The sequence below is a fragment of the Neofelis nebulosa genome, chromosome 17, assembly GCF_028018385.1.
Source record: "Neofelis nebulosa isolate mNeoNeb1 chromosome 17, mNeoNeb1.pri, whole genome shotgun sequence".
Classification (NCBI taxonomy): Eukaryota; Metazoa; Chordata; class Mammalia; order Carnivora; family Felidae; genus Neofelis; species Neofelis nebulosa.
The window spans coordinates 51,849,183-51,872,166 of NC_080798.1; the positions used below are offsets into that span (position 1 = coordinate 51,849,183).

A 22,984-nucleotide genomic window follows, 5' to 3' on the forward strand; every position below is an offset into this window, starting at 1 on the left:
GCACCTCTCCTCCAGACATTAGCGGGGAAGGAGGAAAAAACCCAGGAACTAATATATGAATGTTCTTCATTCAAAACACAGAAATCTCCCATAATCTCCCATATTGGAGACGATTCTTTAGATTGACGGTATTTGCTGGCTCAAGGATTTCTGGTACACCCTAGACGGAGATGCAGCTTATCCTTTGCTAGGAATCCCACTAAGTGATGGGACTCCAGTGAGCATGTCAGAAGCCCAACGATAGGTCCTGGGAGGTGAGCAGTAGGGGCCTTGTATCAGGGTAGAGTCCCTCCTTTGCTACTAAACAGGACATCTGCTCCTTGAAGCTCTTCTATACTGAATCAAGTTTAACACAAACAGTATACAATAAAATCCACCAGCTCGCTGAAATAGAAATATTTCATCTAAAAATGGAAACCAAAGGCAAAAAGAAAAAAAAATCACCCTAAACACCTGAGCCAACTGGGTTATATTAGCACTGAGTTTTTATAATAACTGCTTAAATAATGCTGATTAATTTAAAGAGCAGTCAGAAAATGTATGCAGCAGTCAAGGTATTCTATTCTGAAGTTACAGTACAGATAATTTGTACAATGGTTTATTTCTACATGTTATCATGTTTCCAGAACTAGAAACTAACAAGTATGCAGTTTACCATACTCAAGCCACAAACGGTCCCTTCTGCCGCGGGCATGAACTTGGTCTCACACCTGTGACCCACTCGGTGGCACCAAAGGGACTTGCAAATGTCCTGAAAGAAAAGAAGAAGCTGGTAAGGGTGTTAATACAATAAAAATGCAAACATCCAAAGTCTTTTGTATACAACATCATATTTTGAGGCAGCTGGAATGGGACATTGTCCAGGAAGCGGAGGCAAGTGACGTCGGGAGCGGCCAGGTAACCGGTAAATACGCTGTAGCAAATGTACAAGCAGGAAGTTTCCGCACTGCCGACATGGGTGTTTGGTAATGACGGGGAGGTAACGACAGTTCATTTAGGGACCATTTGGATTGAAACCAAGAGACCTGGTTTGTAATAACAACTACCACCACCATGAGTGAAACAAAAGAAGCCCAAACTGGAATCAAGCACATCAGATTCAGATCCTCGCCCCCGAATTCGAGGTTCCCGGCCCTAGGGACATGTTACGGAAGGGTCTGAAGTGTGGTTTTCTAGACTGTGGAGATGGTGATCGAAGCACCTCTTTCCTCTGGAGGGTTGTTCTCAAGGGTAAATGACGTAAATGATCATCACCACCGTCCTTGTCTTTATAGTAATTTTCAAGCATTTCAGCAATTTTCACACGAGAGCATCAAATAGCTTAACTCTCATGCTAGACTGTGGCAGGCAGAACACCATCCCCCAAAAATGACCACATCCCTACCACTGGTGCTTGTGACTTTGTGCATTTACGTAGCAAAGGGGAATTAAAGGTGCAGATGCAATCAGGGTTGCAGTTGACCTTGAGGTGGGGAGACTATCTTCGATTTTCCAGATGGGCCCAAGACAACCACAGGGACCCTTGAAGAGGGCAGGGGAGGATAGAAGAGAGTCAGAGGGAGGACAGCGTGAGGAGGGCCAAGGTGGAGGTTGCTGCTTGGAAGGCGGAGGATGGGGCCGCTGAGCCAAGGAATGAAGGAGGCCTGTAGAAGCTGGAGAAGGCAAGAAAATGGCTTCTCTTCCAGAGCTTGCAGGAGGGCCACAAGCCTGCCGACACTTGATTTTAGCCCAGCGGCACTTACCCCGTGTGTCCACCTCCAGAAACGTAAGAAAATAAACGTGTGTTGCTTTAAGTCATTAAGTTCACGGAAAGTTATTAGAGCGGTCATAGGAAACTAATACTAACACCATTTAGTGGTGCTCACTAAACGAATTCCGCACATAAACTAATTTAGATGAGGGAACTGAACGAGCTATTGACATTTCAAAGCCGCCAAGTCACACAGCTGGTAAGTGGCAAAGGCCAGACTCCAACTGGCCTGATTCCAGCCAGTGTCCTTGACCACTACTCTGGGCTTGGCTTTGCCATTAGTGGAGGTTGGAAGGCTCTCAGCTTCTCTGGGCCTCAGTTACTTACCTATGAAATAAGGCAACGGAACCAGATTCCTTCCAGCTCCAACAGCTAAAGCTGCTCTTCAGAATTATGTCATTAATAGAATGTCAAAACCATGAAATGTCAGAATGATTCCATTTCGTTTGCCACATTCTATTTACTGGGATAGAAGTGTGAATGCATACAATTTGGGGGAAAACATGAACCACCAGGGAGGAAACAAAATGATTTTTGCGGTCACTCGGTGTAACCCTGAAGAGTCAATTAACCGGGCACCCAATTCGCCAAGCATTCTAGCTCGTATCGATTTCATGGTTGGAAAATATGGCAAGGACACGCTCAGGCGTTATTTCACACACACAAAGTTTTCCACAGAACAAGGAAAGAAAATGGAGGGAAACCAGAGATCTGTGCAGGGAGCCTGATCTTGTGGACCAAAAAAATCCTTCCCCCCGCAAAAGAGAAGGGAAGGGTGTTCGGGACTCCGCTCGGGAACACCACCAGCAGGAGCCCCACGCAGGTGCCACACATACCACTTTCAAATCTCAAAACAGCTCATAAGACATGATATGTCAATGTTTCCCACAGAAGGGGACCTGGCCACTGACATTAGTAGAAAGCATAAGGCAGTCTGCCAACGAGTGAATCAACTTCATCATCTCCGCGAGCCCTTACATGTGTCACCCCGGGCCTGAGGGAACAACTTAATGTGGAAAAAGAGTCCATATCAAAATGGAGAAATAGGAGGTCACCGTTGAAACAAAGCCACAGTCCGAGAGGCTTTCAGAATTAAACTATTTTCCCCCTTACAGCCAGCAGGAAGCCATAACCCACACCCCTAGCCTATGTGGCCACCGCCAAAACGACCGTGGGACAGACCGAAGCAAAGGCGACCCAGATTCCACAGCCCAATGCCAAGCCACAGAGCTAAGAAAAAGGGGCAGCTGGAGAAGACCAGGAAAATAAGGCAAAACACAAAAACACAGGATTCCAGAGTGAAATCAGACGGGCTGTATGAACATGTTATTTCTTTTGTGGTGAAGTACATAAGTCAAACGTAATTATAGCCAACTACATGCTTTGACGACCTTGAGAACCCTCTGAGAAAGCTCCCCTTCAAAGTAAACAGAAATGGGAGTTTGCACTTTTTTCTTGCTCTTCCTTCTTTATTTTCCCCAGCATATTCAACTAACTTTTCCTTATCTATAATTCCCTAGACTTAAGTCATAATTTAAGGGAGAAAGAATTAACCACAGAGACTCCAAGATCTCATGCTGCCTGGATGTGATTTTTAAGGAGACTCTCAATACTATACTCTGTCCTGTCATCGTTGACCGTGTTGTCCCGTTGTATTCTAAAGATTCCGAAAGATGCCCCTTCAAGCGAAACCTGATGTGCTAAAAATGTTAGTGGTCTTTGCGAATCAAATTTCATAACGCCCTTAACACATCTGAAACAGAATTCCCCATCTTTCCCCCCAAACCTGAGTCATGTTCAGCCTCTTTCAGCTCATGACATGACTCCTCCGTATTTCTGACTGCGCAAGCCAAAAGCCCTAGAGTCCTCCTTGACTCCTCTTTTTCTCCCAGGTAAGTCAGCCACTCCTGCTTTCTTGAGGAGGGATGAGAAGGGGAGAGAGGCATAATCCTCCACTTTATGGAAATGGGAGTACTAAAGAAATGTTAGCTTTGATTGCCATTCCAATTTCAGTAAATGACTCCTGGGTATCTGCCAACATGGCGGGCACATGCTGGGCCCTACAGATACTGTCCATCCACTGAGGCAAGAGATATACCTCATCAGCTATAACATAGTATCACAAGTTTATGATGGTGACATAAAGGGCACAGATGGAGACCGGGGGAAAGGAATGTTTCAGTCTCCTTGGGGAAAATAGGAGGTAATGCTTGTGCCGGAATCTTTGATAACAGTAGAAGATGATTAGGTATTTGCCACATGGGTGGCCGTGCAGCGTGCTAGGCGGGGAGGCATATACACAAAGACCTATAGACATGAAAGCAGAAACGGCTTGAAAAAAATACAAGGACATGAAGATAGCTGAACCTCAAGTCCGTGGGGGAAGTTAGTAAAATGTGAAACCTGATGTAGGAAATTTATTAGATTACAAAGCAGGTACAATTTACTGATTACACTTAGATTTAGACCCTTAGGGAGTTTCTCTTTCTTTTCCATTCTTTCATCCCAATGTCGAATTCTTTTTTTACACGATAATTTTTAAAATAAAATTGGAAAATTTTAAACATTTTCTACATTACATTAGAAGTCTAATGGATGTGTAACACTAAACATATTAGTTTTAGGTGTACAACATAATGATTCGATATTCGTACCTATTACAAAAGACCACTAATAAGTCCATCTGTCCCCATATATTTTTACAATTTTATTTTCTTGTGATGAGGAAAATTTTCTTTTCTTTTCGTGTGATGAGCAGACAAGATCTGCTCTCTGGTCAACTTTCATATATGCACTATAATATTCACTATACTCACCATGATGTACATGGAATCTCCAGGACTTACTCTCTACAACTTTGCACCTTTTGACGACCTTTGAGCATTATGAGGTCCAATTCTTGAAACCAGAAATGCATGCCCATCCTACTATATTTGACATGTCTCTTCTTTCAGAGGAAATGTTCTCTGAGGTGATGAGCCTAAAAATATTCACTAGAATTCATACCTTCCCTATCATTTCTATTCTGCTTCAAACCCACTCAGTACATCTGTAAATGAACATGAATGGACCTCCTGCTACGTGACAGTGACCGATGGCTGCTGAGATACAGGGTACAGGTTGCTCATTTCTAACTTAGTAAAATAAGCCACATTGGAAGCGCTGACCAGAGTCTCTTCCGGCTCCTGGAGCATTCTGGCAGACGGCACCTACTCCCTCGCTGTCAGTCAGCGCCTGATATGTGTTTAATAACCGGAGGGGAGTTCCCTCCAGTTGCTGTGGAGGTGACCCTCCCTTATGTCTGTCCAAATAACGTGGACCCACCAGCCCAATCTAACCGACTCATTTTCCTCAACACTTTGAAAGGGAACAGAGATCAAGCTTGACGTGAAGACACAGACGGCTGGCAGAAGATGAGACAGGTAAGAAAGACACCCAGCTCTAGGCTCAGACAAGGAAGCCGAGAAAACCCTGATTAGCTGTACCAACAGATGCACCCACACAACTACCAGGGAAGAACTATCCCTATCCTCACCTTACAGATGTGGACAGAAAGGCTGAGGGAGGTTAAGCCATTTGACCCGGGTTCTAGGACACGGTCGAATAAGGTTTTAAACTTTCAGATCCACCTCACTCCAAAAGCCAGATGGTTTGTGTGTGTGTGTGTGTGTGTGTGTGTGTGTGTGTGTGTGTGTGTGAAACTGACAACTGCCTAAGTCAGCAGTTCTCAACCCTGAGCAAGCATCAGAATCACAAAGAGCCCCTGTTCAGGCATAGGGTTGCCAGGTCCTACCCCCACACTTTCTTATGCTTCAGGACTAGAATGAGACCTGAGCATTTGCACTTCTAACAAGTTCCAGGGGATGCTGATAATTGCATGCAGTTCCAAAGACACTTGAGAAATTTTCTGAGCGTGTGTGCTTCTAACTCATGCAAAACTGCCTTTCCGGCGGGGCGGGGGGGGGGGGGGGTGCATAAAGATTTTTTAAAAAGGCAGTGAGAAGAATAGGTCTGAAAGGGAAAGCAATGACAGGACCTTGAAGACACCGAAAACAAAATGCCATTACTTCTGTGCTGCCAGATGTGGGTCTGAACTGTTCAGACCAGCAGGACAAATGGGAAATCTGCTTGTTTTGGAAGCCCCACCCACTTAGGGGAGGCAGGAAAGATCTGTGATTCTCAGAGGTAATGCCACGGTTCAAGTTACAAGCAGGTATTTGCCCCCTAGGCTGTGGGGGGAAAACATTCAGCATTCACGAACAGTCTTACCTCCTGGTCTTCCCAAATTGCTCCCGTAAGCAAATCTCTACCCCCTGGGCATTCCCATCTCTGTGACTTCCTCATTTAAAAAAAAAAAAAATATTTTTAAATGTTTATTTTAAGAAAGAGAGAAAGAGAGAGAGAGCAGGGGAGGGGCAGAGAAAGAGGGTGACAGAATTCCAAGCAGGTTCTGCACTGTCAGTGCAGAGCCTGACACAGGGCTCGAACCCACTAACCGTGAGATCATGACCTGAGTCAAAATCCAGAGTCAGACACTTAACTCACTGAGCCCCTCCGCCTTCCTCATTCAATTCAGACTTTTAGTTTGCAGTTTCCATTTCCCTTTGCCCCGGTTCCCAAGGAAGACCATCCCACCGAGGTGCTGTCTCTCTGAAAACTATGGTACAGTTCCAGAAAAATATCTGTAAATGAAGAATGGCTATTTAAGCACTGCACACTCTCTGACAGAGAACAGGCACCCCACAAATGTTTGCTGAATGTAGGATCTTGAAGGAATGGTAGTCATTTTTAAAACTGCCTTTATGTTTGCAAAGAAAATCAAACTCGTTACCAATTGCGCATTCGCTGCATAGTAAGCGTTTAATAAACATGTGATTAATGAATGGGGGTAAGCTCGCGAAACCTTTAAGAATGAAGTGAAAGGAGAGTCAGACAAACTTTGTCAACAGGATGAACATCTATCAACTCCTGCCAAACACATCAACTTAACAGGCAATTAGAGACCGTTATAAATTTATCTATTTATTCTTTAATGTTTATTTATATTTGAAAGAGAAAGAGAGAGCGGGAGAGAGAGAGACAGTGCATAAACAGGGGAGGGCCAGAGAGAGACGGAGACAGAATCCAAAGCAGGCTCCAGGCTCTGAGCTGTCAGCACAGAGCCCGATGTGAGGCTCCAACTCAGAAGAGTGAGATCATGACCTGAGCCAACGTCATGACCTCAGACGTTCAACTGACTGAGCCACCTAGGTGCCCCTGCAGTCGTAAATTTATTAATGCGCACAGGATACATCGGCATTTGGCAAAGTAAGCCCCATGGACCATGGAGGATACACCAAAAATATTGTGGACAGTGGGTGGATAAACTTTTCTAACAATTACGCATTTAAAGAGCATTAGAAAAATAAGTAATCTCCTATCAAACCTGTGATTCAGTGGTTACTTTTTTAGGACTGGACTTAGAGATTTGGGTGTGAGATGATTTATTAGAAAAGCAACACATGCGTAATAATACAGAGATACACCACCACGAATAAAGGCGATTATTAATCACTGAATGTCGCTGTCAATGACTGAAGCTGAGGAAACACTGATATTAACTCGGGAGAAGGAAGCGTGACATTAGTCTGAATGCTGTGCCTTGTTTAAAAGTTTTGAGGGTTGGGGCACATGGAATACACATTCCCTGAGCTCCATGTTAAAAAAAAAAAAAAAGATAAGTCTCATTTCAAAAGGTCTTTGTGAAGACCGAGGAAAAATAAAAGAAGTCTCAAAGTAGAATGCCATATGTGGAGCAGAGGCTCCGGAGGCAATTGCTGGAAGGGATGGTGGCCACAGAAGAGGGAGAAGAAAAGAGGAGGGATGGAAAGGGCGGGGGATAGGAAGACGGCACGGAAAAGGAGCTATAAATCTTTGTCATTTCCCTATTTCCAGATACCTAGGATTTCCATGCTTCTGTTTGTTCTTTCTTTTTTTTAAGAATTTTTAAAGTTTATTTATTCGTTTGGAGAGAGAGCAAGTATGGGGAAATAGACTCTACTTACATAAGTAAGTTAGAAAAAAGCTTAGGGCAGAAAGCCGCCACCACAGGGCAAAAATGCCCGAGATTACCTAGCGAGATATTGTAATGGGATCACGAGTAACTTGTCATATCACCTGCAGGAAATTACTTTCCATCTGGTGCCAATGTACCTTGATCACAAACTCACTGGTCTCCCAGACCCTTTGCTTCTTACACAAGCTACTGATTACTGTTTGATTGTTTTCTCGACATTTCACGTGTGTAAGATCTTGTTTTCTTCACATTCATGATGAAGGTAATATCTTGTGAGCTCAATAACTATGGAGATGAAACCCCTGCTTGGGGCTCTTGTCTCCTCCCAGACATTAGCCTCTCTCGTATTCAATTCTGCACCTGCTCTCTTGCTGGACAAGAGAGAACTCCAGACTCATAGTCTGTGACAAGTAAGTGTGAGCATGGGAGGGGCAGAGAGAGAGGGAGAGAGAGAATCAGAAGCAGGCTCCGTCAGCTGTCAGCATGGAGCCCTATGTGGGGCTCAATGGCATGAATCATGAGATCATGACCTGAGCTGAAATCAAGAGGCTGCAGCTTAACCGACTGAGCCACTCAGGTGCCCCTCCGTGCTTCTCTTTGGATACTAGGGGAAAAACCTTAAAACTGATTCTACTTTGTATTGATGTTGAGATTGTCAGTGCTAGAGTTCCTGAGCAAGTGTTCGAATGTGTCTCCCATTTCTACATCCTGGACTTTTGGTTTTCCCATCTATGTTTCTCGTCACGTGGAAGGGAAGACCTAACACGTGAAAAACTTGGCTGCTAACAGTTTTCACATTCCATAGAGGCATATGTATCTATTTTCAGGTGGTGATGATTTTAAATGTATCACATTTAAGGGAAATGAACACAGCAATAAGAAACAGAATGATAAGAGGTAGGTAAACGTTATTGTACCCAGATTTACAACTTGTGATAAAACCCTCATCTGCACAGGAGTAATTTTCTTCCCAGGATGCAGTCAGAAGGTATTTAAACCAGGCATGGTCTACAGGGGATAAGCCTGGACAATTCATCGACAGTAAAACTGCCACTTAATTATCATGCCAAGAAGCTGACATTTTAGAGATAACCCAGACTCTAACCCTTGGCCTTGCAAACCAAATGTTTATACTTCTGCTAGGGGCACAGACACATTGCAGAATCTTAACGTGAGGTTGAAATCACAAGCAAACATACCTTCACAAAACCAAGGCTACATAACTTGGCTTTTGCTCCAAATTGCCACTTGCACTGTGTGTCGGCATCATAAATCTGTCCTGGTAGTTTGTCTGGATATTTATACTGTCCTGTTTGCTTGGGCTCGTCCACCAGGCACCCAGCCTGAGGTGTGCTGCAGGAAAAAAAAAATCCTTGTTAACTCCTGTGTTTACCTGTGATCTTTCCACAAAAAACAGTACACCTCTCAATGCATTCATGCAAAGAAGCATAGAACATGGCTAAACATATAGTTCATACTTAAAGTTAAGATGTTTATTTTTTCCAGGGTGTGAGTCCTGTCCTGTCTAAGATGGAATTTACACAGCTATGGAAGCTTTCACCTGGTAAAGGAATTATAGCTGTCCAAGTGATTTGATTTGGCCTGCTAGATGGCAAAGATGCATATATTTGAAAACTCTCCCCAACAATCTCATTCAACAACATTCAACAAGTTTTTATTGGGTGCCTACTGTGTGGTGAACATTAGGTTAAACGCTAAAGGTACAGAATAAACTAGACAGAGACAGTGTCTATCTTCACGGAGTTGAACGTCGCGCTGTGTTTTTTTTTTATATATATATATCAATAATGGGGCAGTGGTCAAGATGTACTTTACCTCAAATAATCTTTACGAGGTTTTTGTAAGCATCGAGAGAAAGAATTGGGGCACTAAGCAGAACAATTCCCCCAAGTGTGCTCAACTGGGATGTGTTAAAAAAACAAAAAAAAAAAATCAACGTTGATGGCATGGATATTGTTAAAAAAAAAAAACACCTTCCCGCCACTCAACTTAAGTGGTTAAACTACGATATCAGTTAAACTATGATATCAAACAGCATGGTGGTTCAGTATGACCTTGGAGGCGGACAGATGGGAATCCAAGTCAACCATGAGACCAAAGCACAACTGTGACATACGCCATTACTGACAATGTGCTTAACCCGGCAGAGTAAGCATTTCGAGTCAGCTGTTATCATCATCACCAACATTGAACGATATCATATGAATGACAGAAATTCAATCCGTATTAAGTCGGCCTTGATTAATATTCATTGATTCCACTCTCCCATGAGAGAAAAGATAATGTGAAGCCCCAAATTATAAACTTTAATAAGAAAATCTTCCATTTGATAAAACTTATCATTGGCAAAAGGCCTGTCAAATTTTTCCTGTTCTTTAGGATGTCGTTTGGCTAGACATCTTTACATTTAATCAGCTTTGCCTGTTGTGTATCACAAATTCCATAAACACTTGCAAATAGTGTGTAATAGTATAGGTTTAAAAAAAGAGTATCAGTATTATCAATTCCCAAAGAAACCTTGTTCGTTTCCCTAACATTTGGTCAAAGGGAAATGGGATTAGAACCTGAGTGTTCTTGTGAGTCAACATAGCATGATGAGATATGTAACAACTAGAAGGCTATCCTAATGACAAAGGTCAAATATACATTATTGCTGAACAAAATTAAAGGAAACTTCGAAGAGTTCCACCTCTGGGTCATGTAATATGAATCACATAGTGCTACCTTCCTAACTCCCATTTTACTAATGCCATGTAGGAATTTTGAATTATCAAAGAGATTTTATATGACTATCACCTCCTTTGGATGGCTTTGGGACATACAGCTAGCTCATGGCCATTTCAAGCAAAAGAGCTAAGCAAGCCAATATTTCACTCATTGTAAAACATGCACACTGCTTTAACATGTGTAATACTATTATGATCAAGCTGATCACATTAAAATAATTAGTCACAGTAAAATGTGTATCTAGCAACCTCTGGAGGTCATAAAGGGGAGATAGTTATCAGCATAGATCTTGGAATCAGAGCAGACCTCGGTGTGGGTTTTACGTCCACACCCTACCAGCTATAGGATGTTAAACAACACAATTGGCCTCTCTAGGACTCCATTTCCTTAATTGGAGAATGGGGATCCTAACAGGATTGCTATGAGGACAGAATAAGACAACATGTGCAGAGCACTTAGCACAGTATTAGACCTTCAATGTATTTTTTCAACAGCAATAATGATGACCATATCACCACCACCACCACCATCATCATCATCTCGAGTATTTATTTTAAACACCTGTTGAGCGCTGTTTTCTGTCACCACTCCAACCCGGGGAAGACCCCTGGCTTTACTTTGTCGTACCTAAGGAATTTCTTGAGATACTGCCGGCTGCACGAAGACCAGGAAAACACCCCATTGTTTCCTGTCAGTGTGGGAGACATGATATTGCCTTCAGCCTTCCTACAGGGATTGCCTTCCCCATCGTGAATCATGCCGAAGCTGAAACAAATGGAGGAAACAAAAACAAAAAGCTTTCTGTGACCCATTTTCCAAATTATAATCAAAGGAAGAAGATGCACTGACATCCAATGAACCCAAGTGAGAGAATTATCTTTCTTCTGCAAGAAAAAACCAAAATGAGTTACTATGCATAATTGACCTTTGAGCAACAGAGGGGTTAAGGGCACTGACCCTCCCCACCCGCAACTGAAAATTCCAGTGTAACTTCCACCTGCCCCCAAACTTACCTACTAAGAGCGTACCGCTGACTGGAAGCCTTATCAATAACTTAAGGCCAATTAACGCATGTTTTGTATGGGAGACGTATTATATACTGTAGTCTTACAATCAAGTAAGAGAAAAGAAAATGCTACTAAAAAAAAGTCATAAGGAAAATATATTTACAGTATATTACAGTACTGTACTGTATTTATTGACAAGAGTCCACATCTAAGTAGACCTGTACACGGTTCAAACCAATGTTAACTGCAGTGCTGTAAAGTTCATGTAGCAAAGTCTAAAGAATGCTAAGGGCTTTGTTCTATTGTGCCTTGGACAAAACCAAAGAACGGTATGTCTGCTTTAGTGTAAGGACGAGAAACTTTTGGTCAAGATGTCGAAGCTACACTAAAATGATGGGAGAATCTAATTCTTTTATTTCCAACACCAAATTGTTTTCTTGCCACCAATTGTGAAACTGGGGCAAGGAAGTTCAGGGTCAGGAGGAGATAGGAGCAGAAACAAATTCAGACCTATGTTTGACATTCCTATTTATTTCCTGCTCTGTACAAAGGGGCCTTGCGCCTACCAGGCATTTTTACACCTCTGTTCACAGTAAAATGGGTTCATTCATATCTTGCGAAGAATGTGGTTGCACACATACATAAAATGTTGGGAAGCCATTGGGTAATGGGAACGGTCAGGATTCAAATTTTCAAGATAATTTGCTCAGAGGAGACACTAGCACCAAAATATTTGAATATAAAGTATAGCCGTGAAGTAGGTAATTTTTGCTTTAATTAAAAAAGATTTTGGGGGGGGGCACCTGGGTGGCTCAGTCGGTTGAGCATCAGCTTCGGCTCAGGTCCTGATCTCACAGTCCGTAAGTTCGAGCCCTGCATCGGGCTCTGTGCTGACAGTTTGGAGCCTGGAGCCTGCTTCAGATTCTGTGTCTCCCTCTCTCTGACCCTCCCTCGTTCATGCTCTCTCTCTCTCTCTCTCAAAAATAAATAAACATTTAAAAAAATTTTTTTAACATTTATTATTTTGAGAGAGAGACCGAGCACAAGTGGAGAAGGGGAAGAGAGAGAAGGAGAACCAGAATTCCAAGCAGGCTCCAGGCTATCAGTACAGAGCCTGACACGGGGCTGTAACTCACAGACCGAGAGATCATGATCTGAGCCAAAGTCAGACGCTTAACCAACTAAGCTACCTAGGTGCCCCTGCTTTTATTTTTAAGTCAGAAATTAATCAATGCTCTGAAAATGAGCATTCAATATAAATGGTGAATATGAGACACACACGCAAACACTCCTAAACTCAAACTCCAAAGAGCATGCCCTTTGAAATAGTCATCTTGTAAAGCAGTGTGCTTATTCCAATGTGGATGCTACTGTTCAAGCAACGTTTGAAAATTCTCTGTAGAACTGCACTGGCACCAGATGCCTTGTAAATTCAGCTCACGACTCTTAGGTTTCTCATTGCTCATTTCGAACTCTAGTCTCACGAAAGAAAGATTTACTAACACCAATGAAAAGAATATTAAGTACATGCAGTGACACCGACTACAAGAGTATCCGGTGTGTGCATCACCAGTCTTTGAACAATTAACATGCTGTTACAGTCTGGAAATTTATGTATCTCCATGATTATTTCCTTGGCGTAATGAACTAAAGGTATCTTCACTGCAGAAAAACATGGAAGAAATTCCTAAAAGACCAGAGGAGCCGTTAGAGGACTAGTCCATTTATGCCCACAATGTAATTCTGTGCAGCCACGAAATGTTGTTTGAAAAGAGCCACGTCAACAATGACTGGCCTTTATTGAGCTCTCCTTATGGCCCGGTACAGTTCTTTTTGTATTTTTGTATTTTTTTAATGTTTGTTTATTTTTGAGAGAGAGAGACAAAGAGCTCAAGCAGGGGAGGGACAAAGAGAAAGACACAAAATCTGAAGCAGGCTCCAGGCTGTGAGCTGTCAGCACAGAGCCTGATGTGGGGCTCAAAGCCACGAACTGCAAGATCATGACCTGAGCTGAAATCAGACCTTTAACTGACTGATCCACCCGGGGGGCCGTGGTCCAGTACTACCCTAAGCTGTACCCTGGATTTATCCTACCTATTCTACCATTCTAGAGGAATGCCAATGAATTGCCCAACCAGTCCTCATATAAAGTGGTGAATCAAGGGGTCACTTACTTGTGCCCTGACTCATGAGCAATGGTGAAGGCCAGGCCAAGCCCTGTGTCCTCATTGATGGTACAACTTCGGTACTTACTGCACATTCCACTGATGGGGGCAAACCCTAAAGAGAGAACATTTTCAAATGTTAGTCCAAAGGGACCACATACAGACACCCGATCATGTCGTATGGCTTCGAAGTGTTCTACACAGTTTTAGTTTAATTGATTAATGTAATTAATTTTAGTTTAAGTGATTAATGTACTTAAATTTTTTTGCAGGAAACTAACTAGAGGCATACGGCTCTCTGTCCTGCCCAGATAGATAAATTCAGTATTCAATATTTTCCTTCCTCTTAAAAGATATTGTCATCAACGGATCCTCCTCATAACCCTGTGAGGTATGAATATTATCATTGCTATTTCATATTTAGAATAGTAAGCTACTGAACATTTACAAGCCTTATCTAAGTTTGTTATTTGGGTCAGAGCAACCATTAAAATCATAGCTAACCCAATACTAAACATCCACTTAACAGTGGCATTAGCATCAAAGCTCAAGGTATATTTTCTAGGACAACATACGTCCTAGTCTTTTTCAGAAGCAGGTAGCACAAAAAGGCCTGAACAATGTCAACGGATTAAGTGCATTATTCTCCTGTTCTCTATAATGTGAAAAATGCTTCTGTTTTCAAAAACGACTTCCTGCCAACAACAGCTAAAAAATCATTCCAGCCAGGGCTTGATTCTATCTGGAACCACACTGTGGTGTTAAATGTCTTTCTTCCCAGTTCTGGGTCCTCACAAGCAGTAGAACAGGCTCATGGCTATATACCCAGTATAGGCTATGTACCCAGTTAGTGTTACGTGCACACTTGTGGGTCAACTGCACCCACCTTGCTGCTATGAGGTCCGTGAGATGATGCGAGAAACCCAGCCTATCATCACCATCACCACCATCACAATGATCTAGATGATCATCGATCCATTAAAAATAACTGGGGAGTTCCTACTGTATGCAATGGAATATACTAGAAAATACAGTAGAGATGTAGAAGATATAGTCCTTACTCAGTGTCTAGTGCAAATATAGAAAAGATGTGTCCCTTCCTAAAGGATGTGTAACTTTCGAAAGGATGGACTGCTAACTAGGGGCAGAGCTATGTACCATGAAGAACAGTCAAATTCTCTTCAGCTACCCAGTTCTGCAGTCACGATGCTTAGAGAATGAACCACAACTAGGCTAGTTAAATCATTTATCTCAATGGCCATCAACAGAGTTAATAAAGAAAAATACAAAACAAATAAAGGAAACGAGCTCACCATTCTACCCTGACTTCGGTTGAATAGAACAACATTCACCAGATGGCACAGTAAACATAGTCCACCATTTAAATATTAAGTCTCCTTATCAAGGGTCCTAAGGGCTACCCAGCCAGTAGAAAGTTTCCTTACTGTTTTCGCAGGTGTGAGTGAAGCATCCATTCATACCATACCTAGAGTGTCACATGGTTCATTCTTCCAGGAACAAATGTCAAATCCCGTGAGGAGGATGGCATGGTCATGCCTCTTGCCATTCTTTCCAGTGAGGGCGGACTGCCATTGACAGAAACTATTCAGAGACTGGTCTGCATGATGGTTGATCAATAATCCTCCCTATGGGAAACCCACACAAATCAGAGCATGAATGTGTCTCAGAGGCAAGAACGTTGAATCATTCCATTTGTACAGGCAAACACAGAAACATCATGCTTCTGGGGAGAAAGGTCAGTAGAGGAAAATACTTGGGCCAAGGTTGGAGACAGAAGTTAAAAAAAAAAAAAAACAACCCTAAAGCTATTCAGGTAAATGCTCACAACATTTCAAGCCACTACAGAGTTTTAGTAGTATACTTTATGACCAATTCTCTGTCTACAAAAAAATCAAATAACCTGACATCAGTTAGGAATGTCTATGTTCATTTCATGCTAATATCACCTTTACACAACTGTTACAGCTTTTTATAACAGTTAGATTATACGTATATTATATATATATAGTTAGATTATTATATATATTTTATATGAGTTAGATTATAACTTATAACCTAATTATAAGTTAATGATGATAAAGTTCAACGCTGTCTTCAGTAGAGCATGAGGAAGGTAGTGACCACAGCTTATTCACGCCTACGTCAGAATTTCCAGCAAAGGGCTTGGCACATCAGAGATTGAAATCAATCCATCCATCAGTCAATAAAATGAAAGCTCAGTGAACGGATGTAGAAACAAACAGTTGTAAGATTCTGAGGGGGTAAGACAGGACCTAGCCTTAACATAATTATTTACCAAAATCTGTCCTTACAACTACTGACTTGGGTCAAGTGGAGGGTTTTTAGACTAGGTCTTTAATTATCTGTGAATTAGGATGCCTCTGGCTTCAATGTCCTTGGGGGAAGTATAAGTGGTAGGTTAAAGACACGAGTGTCTCTCAACAACACACACCCTCCTTTCTACCTTTCTAAAATTCCAAGAGCAATGTGACAGGTTGTTAACCTCTGCAGCTCTACACACCTGGAGCATTAGATTAATTTTCGTCTTGTCTCTGACTCCTTGCTTTGTACATTAATTACTGGGGTTACACATGAAGAGGAGAAGCCACAGGGGACTTAAAAAATGGTTTGAGTGGTAATCCCCATCTCAGAAAAATACAGTTTCAGCATCAAAACACTACAAAGCAGTGGGAGCCATGCAATTAACACGTTATTATATGGTCTGGTTTTATAATTTACCCCATACCTGTGTCCTGCACCTCAAGGTAATCAATTCAAGGGCAGCTAAATATTCCTTATTTATTCTTTGTGGTACCTGAGATGGTGCTGGGGAGACAGTAGGTTTACTGTAAGAATTTTCTGGTGACTTATTCTCAGTGTATTTTCTTTTTTTTTTTTTTTTTTAATTTTTTTTTTAACGTTTTATTTATTTTTGAGACAGAGAGAGACAGAGCATGAACGGGGGAGGGGCAGAGAAAGAGGGAGACACAGAATCAGAAGCAGGCTCCAGGCTCTGAGCCACCAGCCCGGAGCCCGACCTGGGGCTTAAACTCACGGACTGCGAGATCGTGACCTGAGCTGAAGTCGGACGTTTAACCGACTGAGCCACCCAGGCGCCCCTCTCAGTATATTTTCAAAATATGCTTTGACCTCAACCTGCAATTACCTAGCATGTCCAAGATCCAAAATCCAACTAACCCTTAAAGCTATTATCAAATGCACCTTCCCTGTGAAGCCTACATAATATTTGTATTTTTATATATAATTTAATATTGATATTACACAAGCATATTCAATCATATGTATGTGTCATTGTATACATACATATATACCATATATATTTACAGATAAGTAATTATTTGGTGATGTTCTAGTTAAGTACACAACCCTGTTTGATTGTACTTTCTTTGAGGGCAGGGTCAGCATATTTTCCAACTTGAATTTCTAGTGACGAGTTCGTGGATCAGCACATAGTAGGTATTCAATAAGTATATCCTGAATGGCAGAATGAATTAAGAAATAAGTGAAGTTTGGCACGTACAGGTTCTTGTTCCAGAAGAATGAGGCTCACCACAACAATGTTTATATCACTTCCAATGGTCCCATCTTTAAATAGGCTAGAAACCTGTTGGAACAATTGAAATCAAACAAAAATAAGCAAAACCTGAAAATTTCCCAAACTCTGTATCAATCAGACATGTTCGTAAGTATAGAGGCTTCAGTTTTACCAAATATATATACACATGAAGCCAATTTCCTCAAAACTCATTTTTTTTTCAATATAATAATGTAGCTATATCTGCTATTCAATCACACAAGGACATTCTATGATTTTTAGTCCTGATTTGGAGAACCAGAATGGCTGGAGTCCTGACAAACTCCCTTACCATGTTCATGACTGTGAGAATGTACGTGGTGACATTTGCCTTGCCATGTTTTTCCACCATTTTCTTGTCTGCTACTACAAGGGTTTCCACATTTAGGCCCTTTTGTGACTTTCCAGCTGATCTTCTGGGTCGCCCTGTACTCCCGTATTCATCAAACCTGAGATAGGTGTCCTCTGTGGGAGGCTTAGGGGCATCTACAATGAACAGAAGAGCATTTGGAAGGGATTATCAGTAGAGAACATCTGCATGAGATAGACAGAAATCTCAACAAGGGGAGGAGAGAGTCTAGGTAACCAACACTTGACTGATCTGATAAATAATGTCTTTGGTGCTTGTCCCGGGGCTTTGCCCTTAGTTTGTGAAGAAAGGTTCATTCAGTAGAAGTTGGTGGATGGATGGACTCAATAAGTCAAAAATACTCAATGAGTTAAAAAAAAATACACAACCAATCTACAAATCTAGTTGGTACAGATCAAGAAAAATCAATTTTATCAAAAGAGTCTTTAAAAACAGATAATGCTCATTTTATTTTACTAATAAAACACTGCAGAAGTAGACATTATCCTTTGCATCTGAATTCCTAACACCTCATATACTTTCTAAATAAAATTTAGAAATATATGTCCCATAGGACATTATCCGTGTCTAATACCCCTGTCTCATCAATACAAACTTTAAGGAGTCAATAAGGACTCCTTGACCTAATATTGAGTTACTTATTGGGGAAATAGCATAGTCAGAGGTGAAATTTAAAATGATATCAACTAGTTTGTAACAGGTAAAGTGCAGGTACCACCTTTATGGTGGCCATGGCCTTTGAGAAGAGACCTGGAAGTCTCAGGATGTGGGGCAGACATGATCCCTTTAGTTAATGGAGAGTGACAAGTCCAAGGGTTGCTGGGAGGGAACAGGACATTTAAAAATGTAATACTAACATGGAGTTACTTTCATACTTTAACAAGTGGTACCGTCATTATAATGGTCATAATAGCACTCCACGGAATGAAAAGATCAAATTATTTAGAATTAGATATAAAACCTCAGGTCAGGCACTTTGATAAGTGACCCTGAGTCTCAGTTTCCTCATCAATGAAAAGAACATAATATCCATAATACCAGTCCTAAGCCTGCTCTAAAAATTAGCTTTGATATCTATCAAACACGTATCAGTGTCACTACGAATATCACCACTATTAGGAATACCACTATTATTTCAAATCCATGCCAAATAGGTGTTCCCTAAAGAGGATATTTCTGTTAATACCCCAAACCCCAAAGACCAACTAAAATGGTAGAGACACGATATTTCACTGTTGCTCCCCATCAAGAGCTCAGGGTTAGTAGTTCCTCTTCTCCTTGGGTGGAACCATCCAACTTCTATCCAACTTCTCTATCCAACTCAGTACTCCTCTGCGACTCGTGGCTACTGAGCCTTGGAAATGTGTCTGACGCCACTGGAGAAACTGAACTTTTAATCTGAATTTGAATTAATTTCAATTTAAATTAAGAAAGCAACACTCGATTCAGTTCTGGAGAAACAAGTATGTTTGGAACTACTTGAATATGTAACTCTACTTTTCCAACCTTAAATGTTATGAAATCCAAATACAGATTGAGTATGTCTGAGGAAAACTTATTGTCTAAATTGAAATTGTGCTCTAAGGGTTAAATACTAGATTTCCAAAACATCATGTAAATTACCAGATAATAACTTGATATTGATTACATGTTGAGATATTTTGTAATATATCGGGTTAAATAAGGTACATTATTAAAATTCATCCACCAATCTTCAATTTTTTTTTAAAACATGGCATTAGGACATTTAAAACTACTTTTGGGGCTGATGTTGTATTTCTTTTTTTTTTTTTTTTTTTTTTCTTTTTGGGATAGAGAGAGACAGAGCATGAACGGGGGAGGGGCAGAGAGAGAGGGAGATGCAGAATGGGGAACAGGCTCCAGGCTCCGAGCCATCAGCCCAGAGCCTGACGCAGGGCTCGAACTCACGGACCGCGAGATCGTGACCTGGCTGAAGTCGGACGCTTAACCGACTGCGCCACCCAGGTGCCCCTGATGTTGTATTTCTATTAGACACCGCTTGTCTACAAAATGCAAAAGGTTGTGCCCAGGTCACAAACCATGCCCAAGGGTCGCTGTATCTCACTGTCACATCTACTGAAGTGCCAATGTTCTCATATCTCGTGAAGCTATGTTTCAAGAGCTCAAAAAGAACAAATACCCAACCACATCATCACTGGAAGACTGGCTACTTTTCTCATGAGCATAGAAACTAAGATGATATGGGAACCCATAACTAAAAAGTAGGAGATGCTAAACAAAACCAAACAAAAACTTATCAAAATCTTTCCTAGTGGGGCACCTGGGTGGCTCAGTCAATTGAACGTCCAACTCTTGATTTCGGCTCAGGTCATGATCTCACGGCTCATGGGTTCAAGCCCTGCATCAGGCTCCTCACTGGCAGTGCAGAACCTGCTTGGGATTCTCTCTCTCTCTGTTCTCCGTCTGTCCCTCCCTCACTTATACTGTCTCTCTCTCAAACTCAACTTAAAAAAACAAAAATCTTTCCTAGTTTAATCTAGAAGAATTAAGAACTGATCACCCAGCTTTTGCCTGACACAGATGAATATTGGTCCATCTCTAAGACTAATTTCAGGGGATGCTTAGGGTAGCCCCATTTTAACCTGCAAAATCAACATACCCAATGGCACTCAAGAAAGACTAAGGAGGGCCCACATAAGAACAGAGTAAGAAAAAGTTTCCTTACATACATTTCTTGCGTCGTCCACAAAAATGCTGCTTTTGCAACCTTGGGTGGTGATGCTCTCTTTCTTGACTCCGAGATGTGTGGGGCATGTGAGTTGGGGGGTGACCAGGATGATGCCCGCTGGAGCCTAGGTAGCCATGGCAACGCTGGATCTTCTCCTCAGCCGTCCTTTTGTACAGTACGTGAGGATGATGCCCTGCAGGTGCACTGTAGTTATGTTCCTGGGCCAGCAGCTGAGGTAATGGGGAGATGAGGAATTCATTTTTTCGGGTCCTTATTAGACCTGACTAAAAACCAAACACACAGAAAACATTAATGATTCCATGCATCTCTTTTTTTACATGGTGATTTTCAGTAACTTTATTGGCTACTTCCTGTGTGTGGGCACTGTACTAAGCAACTGACATGACTTACCTATTTTATATGTACCATTAGCAATTACAATGTTATTACCCCCATTTTAGAGAGGACAAAGCCGAGGCTAAGGCACTTAAGTAGGAAAGCCAGCACTGGCCTTATAGGGACAGAAAAATAATTTTCCTGTTACTTTTCTAGGTTAGTGGGTCAGACCCCATTGATGAGAGAGCATAAGGCAATCTGAGGGCAAAGCAAACGCTAACAATCCCCTCTCCCCCGACCCTAGGGGGGATATGTGTGATATTCCTCGGACACTCCCAGCTGTGCAAGAATAAAGGAAAGGAAAGAAAACAAATGGTTAAATGATACAGATCACAGTCATGAAGGACATGAGTCTCCATGTGTTTACAAATATCTTAGTAAATTATGAGAAAAAGGCAACCTTCTCAGTAGCCTAATCTCCAGAAACCTACAGACTCAGTTTACTGGAGCCCTAACATCACCCTCCCCTCCATAGTGATGTGGGGAACAAAGGCAAGAAGGAAATGGCAGGTAAATACTCAATATGTCTCCGGAGGCAAGGGAAACAAAAGCAAAAATGAACTATTGGGACCTTACCAAATAAAAAGCTTCTGCACAGTGAAGGAAACAATCAGCAAAACTAAAAGGCAACCCGACAGAATGGGAGAAGATATTTGCAAACGACATATCAGATAAAAGGTTAGTATCCAAAATCTATAAAGAACTTATCAAACTCAACACACGAAAAACAAATAATCCAGTGAAGAAATGGGCCAAAGACATGAATAGCCACTTCTCCAAGGAAGACATCCCGATGGCCAACCGACACATGAAAAAATGCTCAACATCACTCGTCATCAGGGAAATACAAATCAAAACCACCACGATATACCACCTCACACCTGTCAGAATGGCTCACATTAACAACTCGGGCAACAACAGATGTTGGCGAGGATGCGGAGAGAGAGGATCTCTTTTGCATTGTTGGTGGCAATGCAAGCTGGTGCAGCCACTCTGGAAAACAGTATGGAGGTGCCTCAAAAAACTAAAAACAGAACTACCCTATGACCCAGCAATTGCACTAGTAGGCATTTATCCAAGGGATACAGGTGTGCTGTTTCGAAGGGACACTTGCACCCCCATGTTTAGAGCAGCACTATCAACAATAGCCAAAGTATGGAAAGAGCCCAAACGGCAATCGACAGATGAATGGATAAAGAAGATGTGGTATATATGTATAATGGAGTATTACTCGGCAATCAAAAAGAATGAGATCTTGCCATTTGCAACTATGTGGATGGAACTGGAGGGTATTATGCTAAGTGAAGTTAGTCAGAGAAAGACAACTATCATAGGACTTCACTCATATGAGGACTTTAAGACACAAAACAGATGAACATAAGAGAAGGGAAGCAAAAATAATATAAAAACAGGGAGGGGGACAAAACAGAAGAGACTCATAAATATGGAGAACAAACTGAGGGTTACAGGAGGGGTGGTGGGAGGGGGGATGGGCTAAATGGGGAAGGGGCACTAAGGAATCTACTCCTGAGATCATTGTTGCACTATAGGCTAACTAATTTGGATGTAAATTTAAAACAACAAAAAATTAAAATAAAAAAAAAAGAATGGCAGGTAAAAAATAATTTCTTTATAACCTGCAGCCCATTGACAAATACTTGAGGCAAATAGAGAGTAAAAGGTTTCTCCAGAAACCCCCTACTGTCATAATATTGATGCCTTACTAAAGGAAAAACAACCTTAGCTTGACAATAGCTAGGCCTCCAGTATCTTATTAATCTTCTAAATTTAACATATGAAAATCCCTTTAGGAACTTCCTCTGGACTTGATCTCCTCCAACTGCATAGTATATAATCAGTCACTCCTCACAAGCCCAGGGCAGCTCTTTCTGCCCACGGGTCCTGTCCCTGCACTTTAATAAAACGACCTTTTTGCACCAAACTCTCAAGAATTCTTTCTTGGCCACAGGCTCCGGACCCGAGCACCTTTCCAAAACCCCATCACCACTGTAATAAAAGATTAACAGGAGAAAAACAGACATTTAGTAACATGTATACCTTCCGTATATATGGGAGTTACCCAGGAAAAGTGACTAACTCCCCAAAAGGGCCCAAGACACCACTTTGTAAATAGTGTCTCTAGCTAAAGGTACAAGATGTTGAGGGG

General features: G+C 41.7%; 1 protein-coding gene across 2 annotated transcripts in view; it reads right to left on the reverse strand.

The window, feature by feature from the left end:
• Window positions 1-22,984, reverse strand: part of ADAMTS18 (ADAM metallopeptidase with thrombospondin type 1 motif 18) — a 139,915-nt gene that overhangs the window by 55,449 nt on the left and 61,482 nt on the right. For both annotated transcript variants that reach the window (XM_058706252.1, XM_058706251.1), the window contains 8 exons: window positions 20,423-20,705; window positions 17,634-17,827; window positions 17,288-17,371; window positions 15,212-15,371; window positions 13,735-13,840; window positions 11,181-11,318; window positions 9,005-9,158; window positions 656-751 (listed from right to left, as the gene is read on the reverse strand). In XM_058706252.1, coding sequence (XP_058562235.1) covers window positions 656-751; window positions 9,005-9,158; window positions 11,181-11,318; window positions 13,735-13,840; window positions 15,212-15,371; window positions 17,288-17,371; window positions 17,634-17,827; window positions 20,423-20,705 — 1,215 coding nt within the window. The remainder of the gene's footprint in view (window positions 1-655; window positions 752-9,004; window positions 9,159-11,180; window positions 11,319-13,734; window positions 13,841-15,211; window positions 15,372-17,287; window positions 17,372-17,633; window positions 17,828-20,422; window positions 20,706-22,984) is intronic.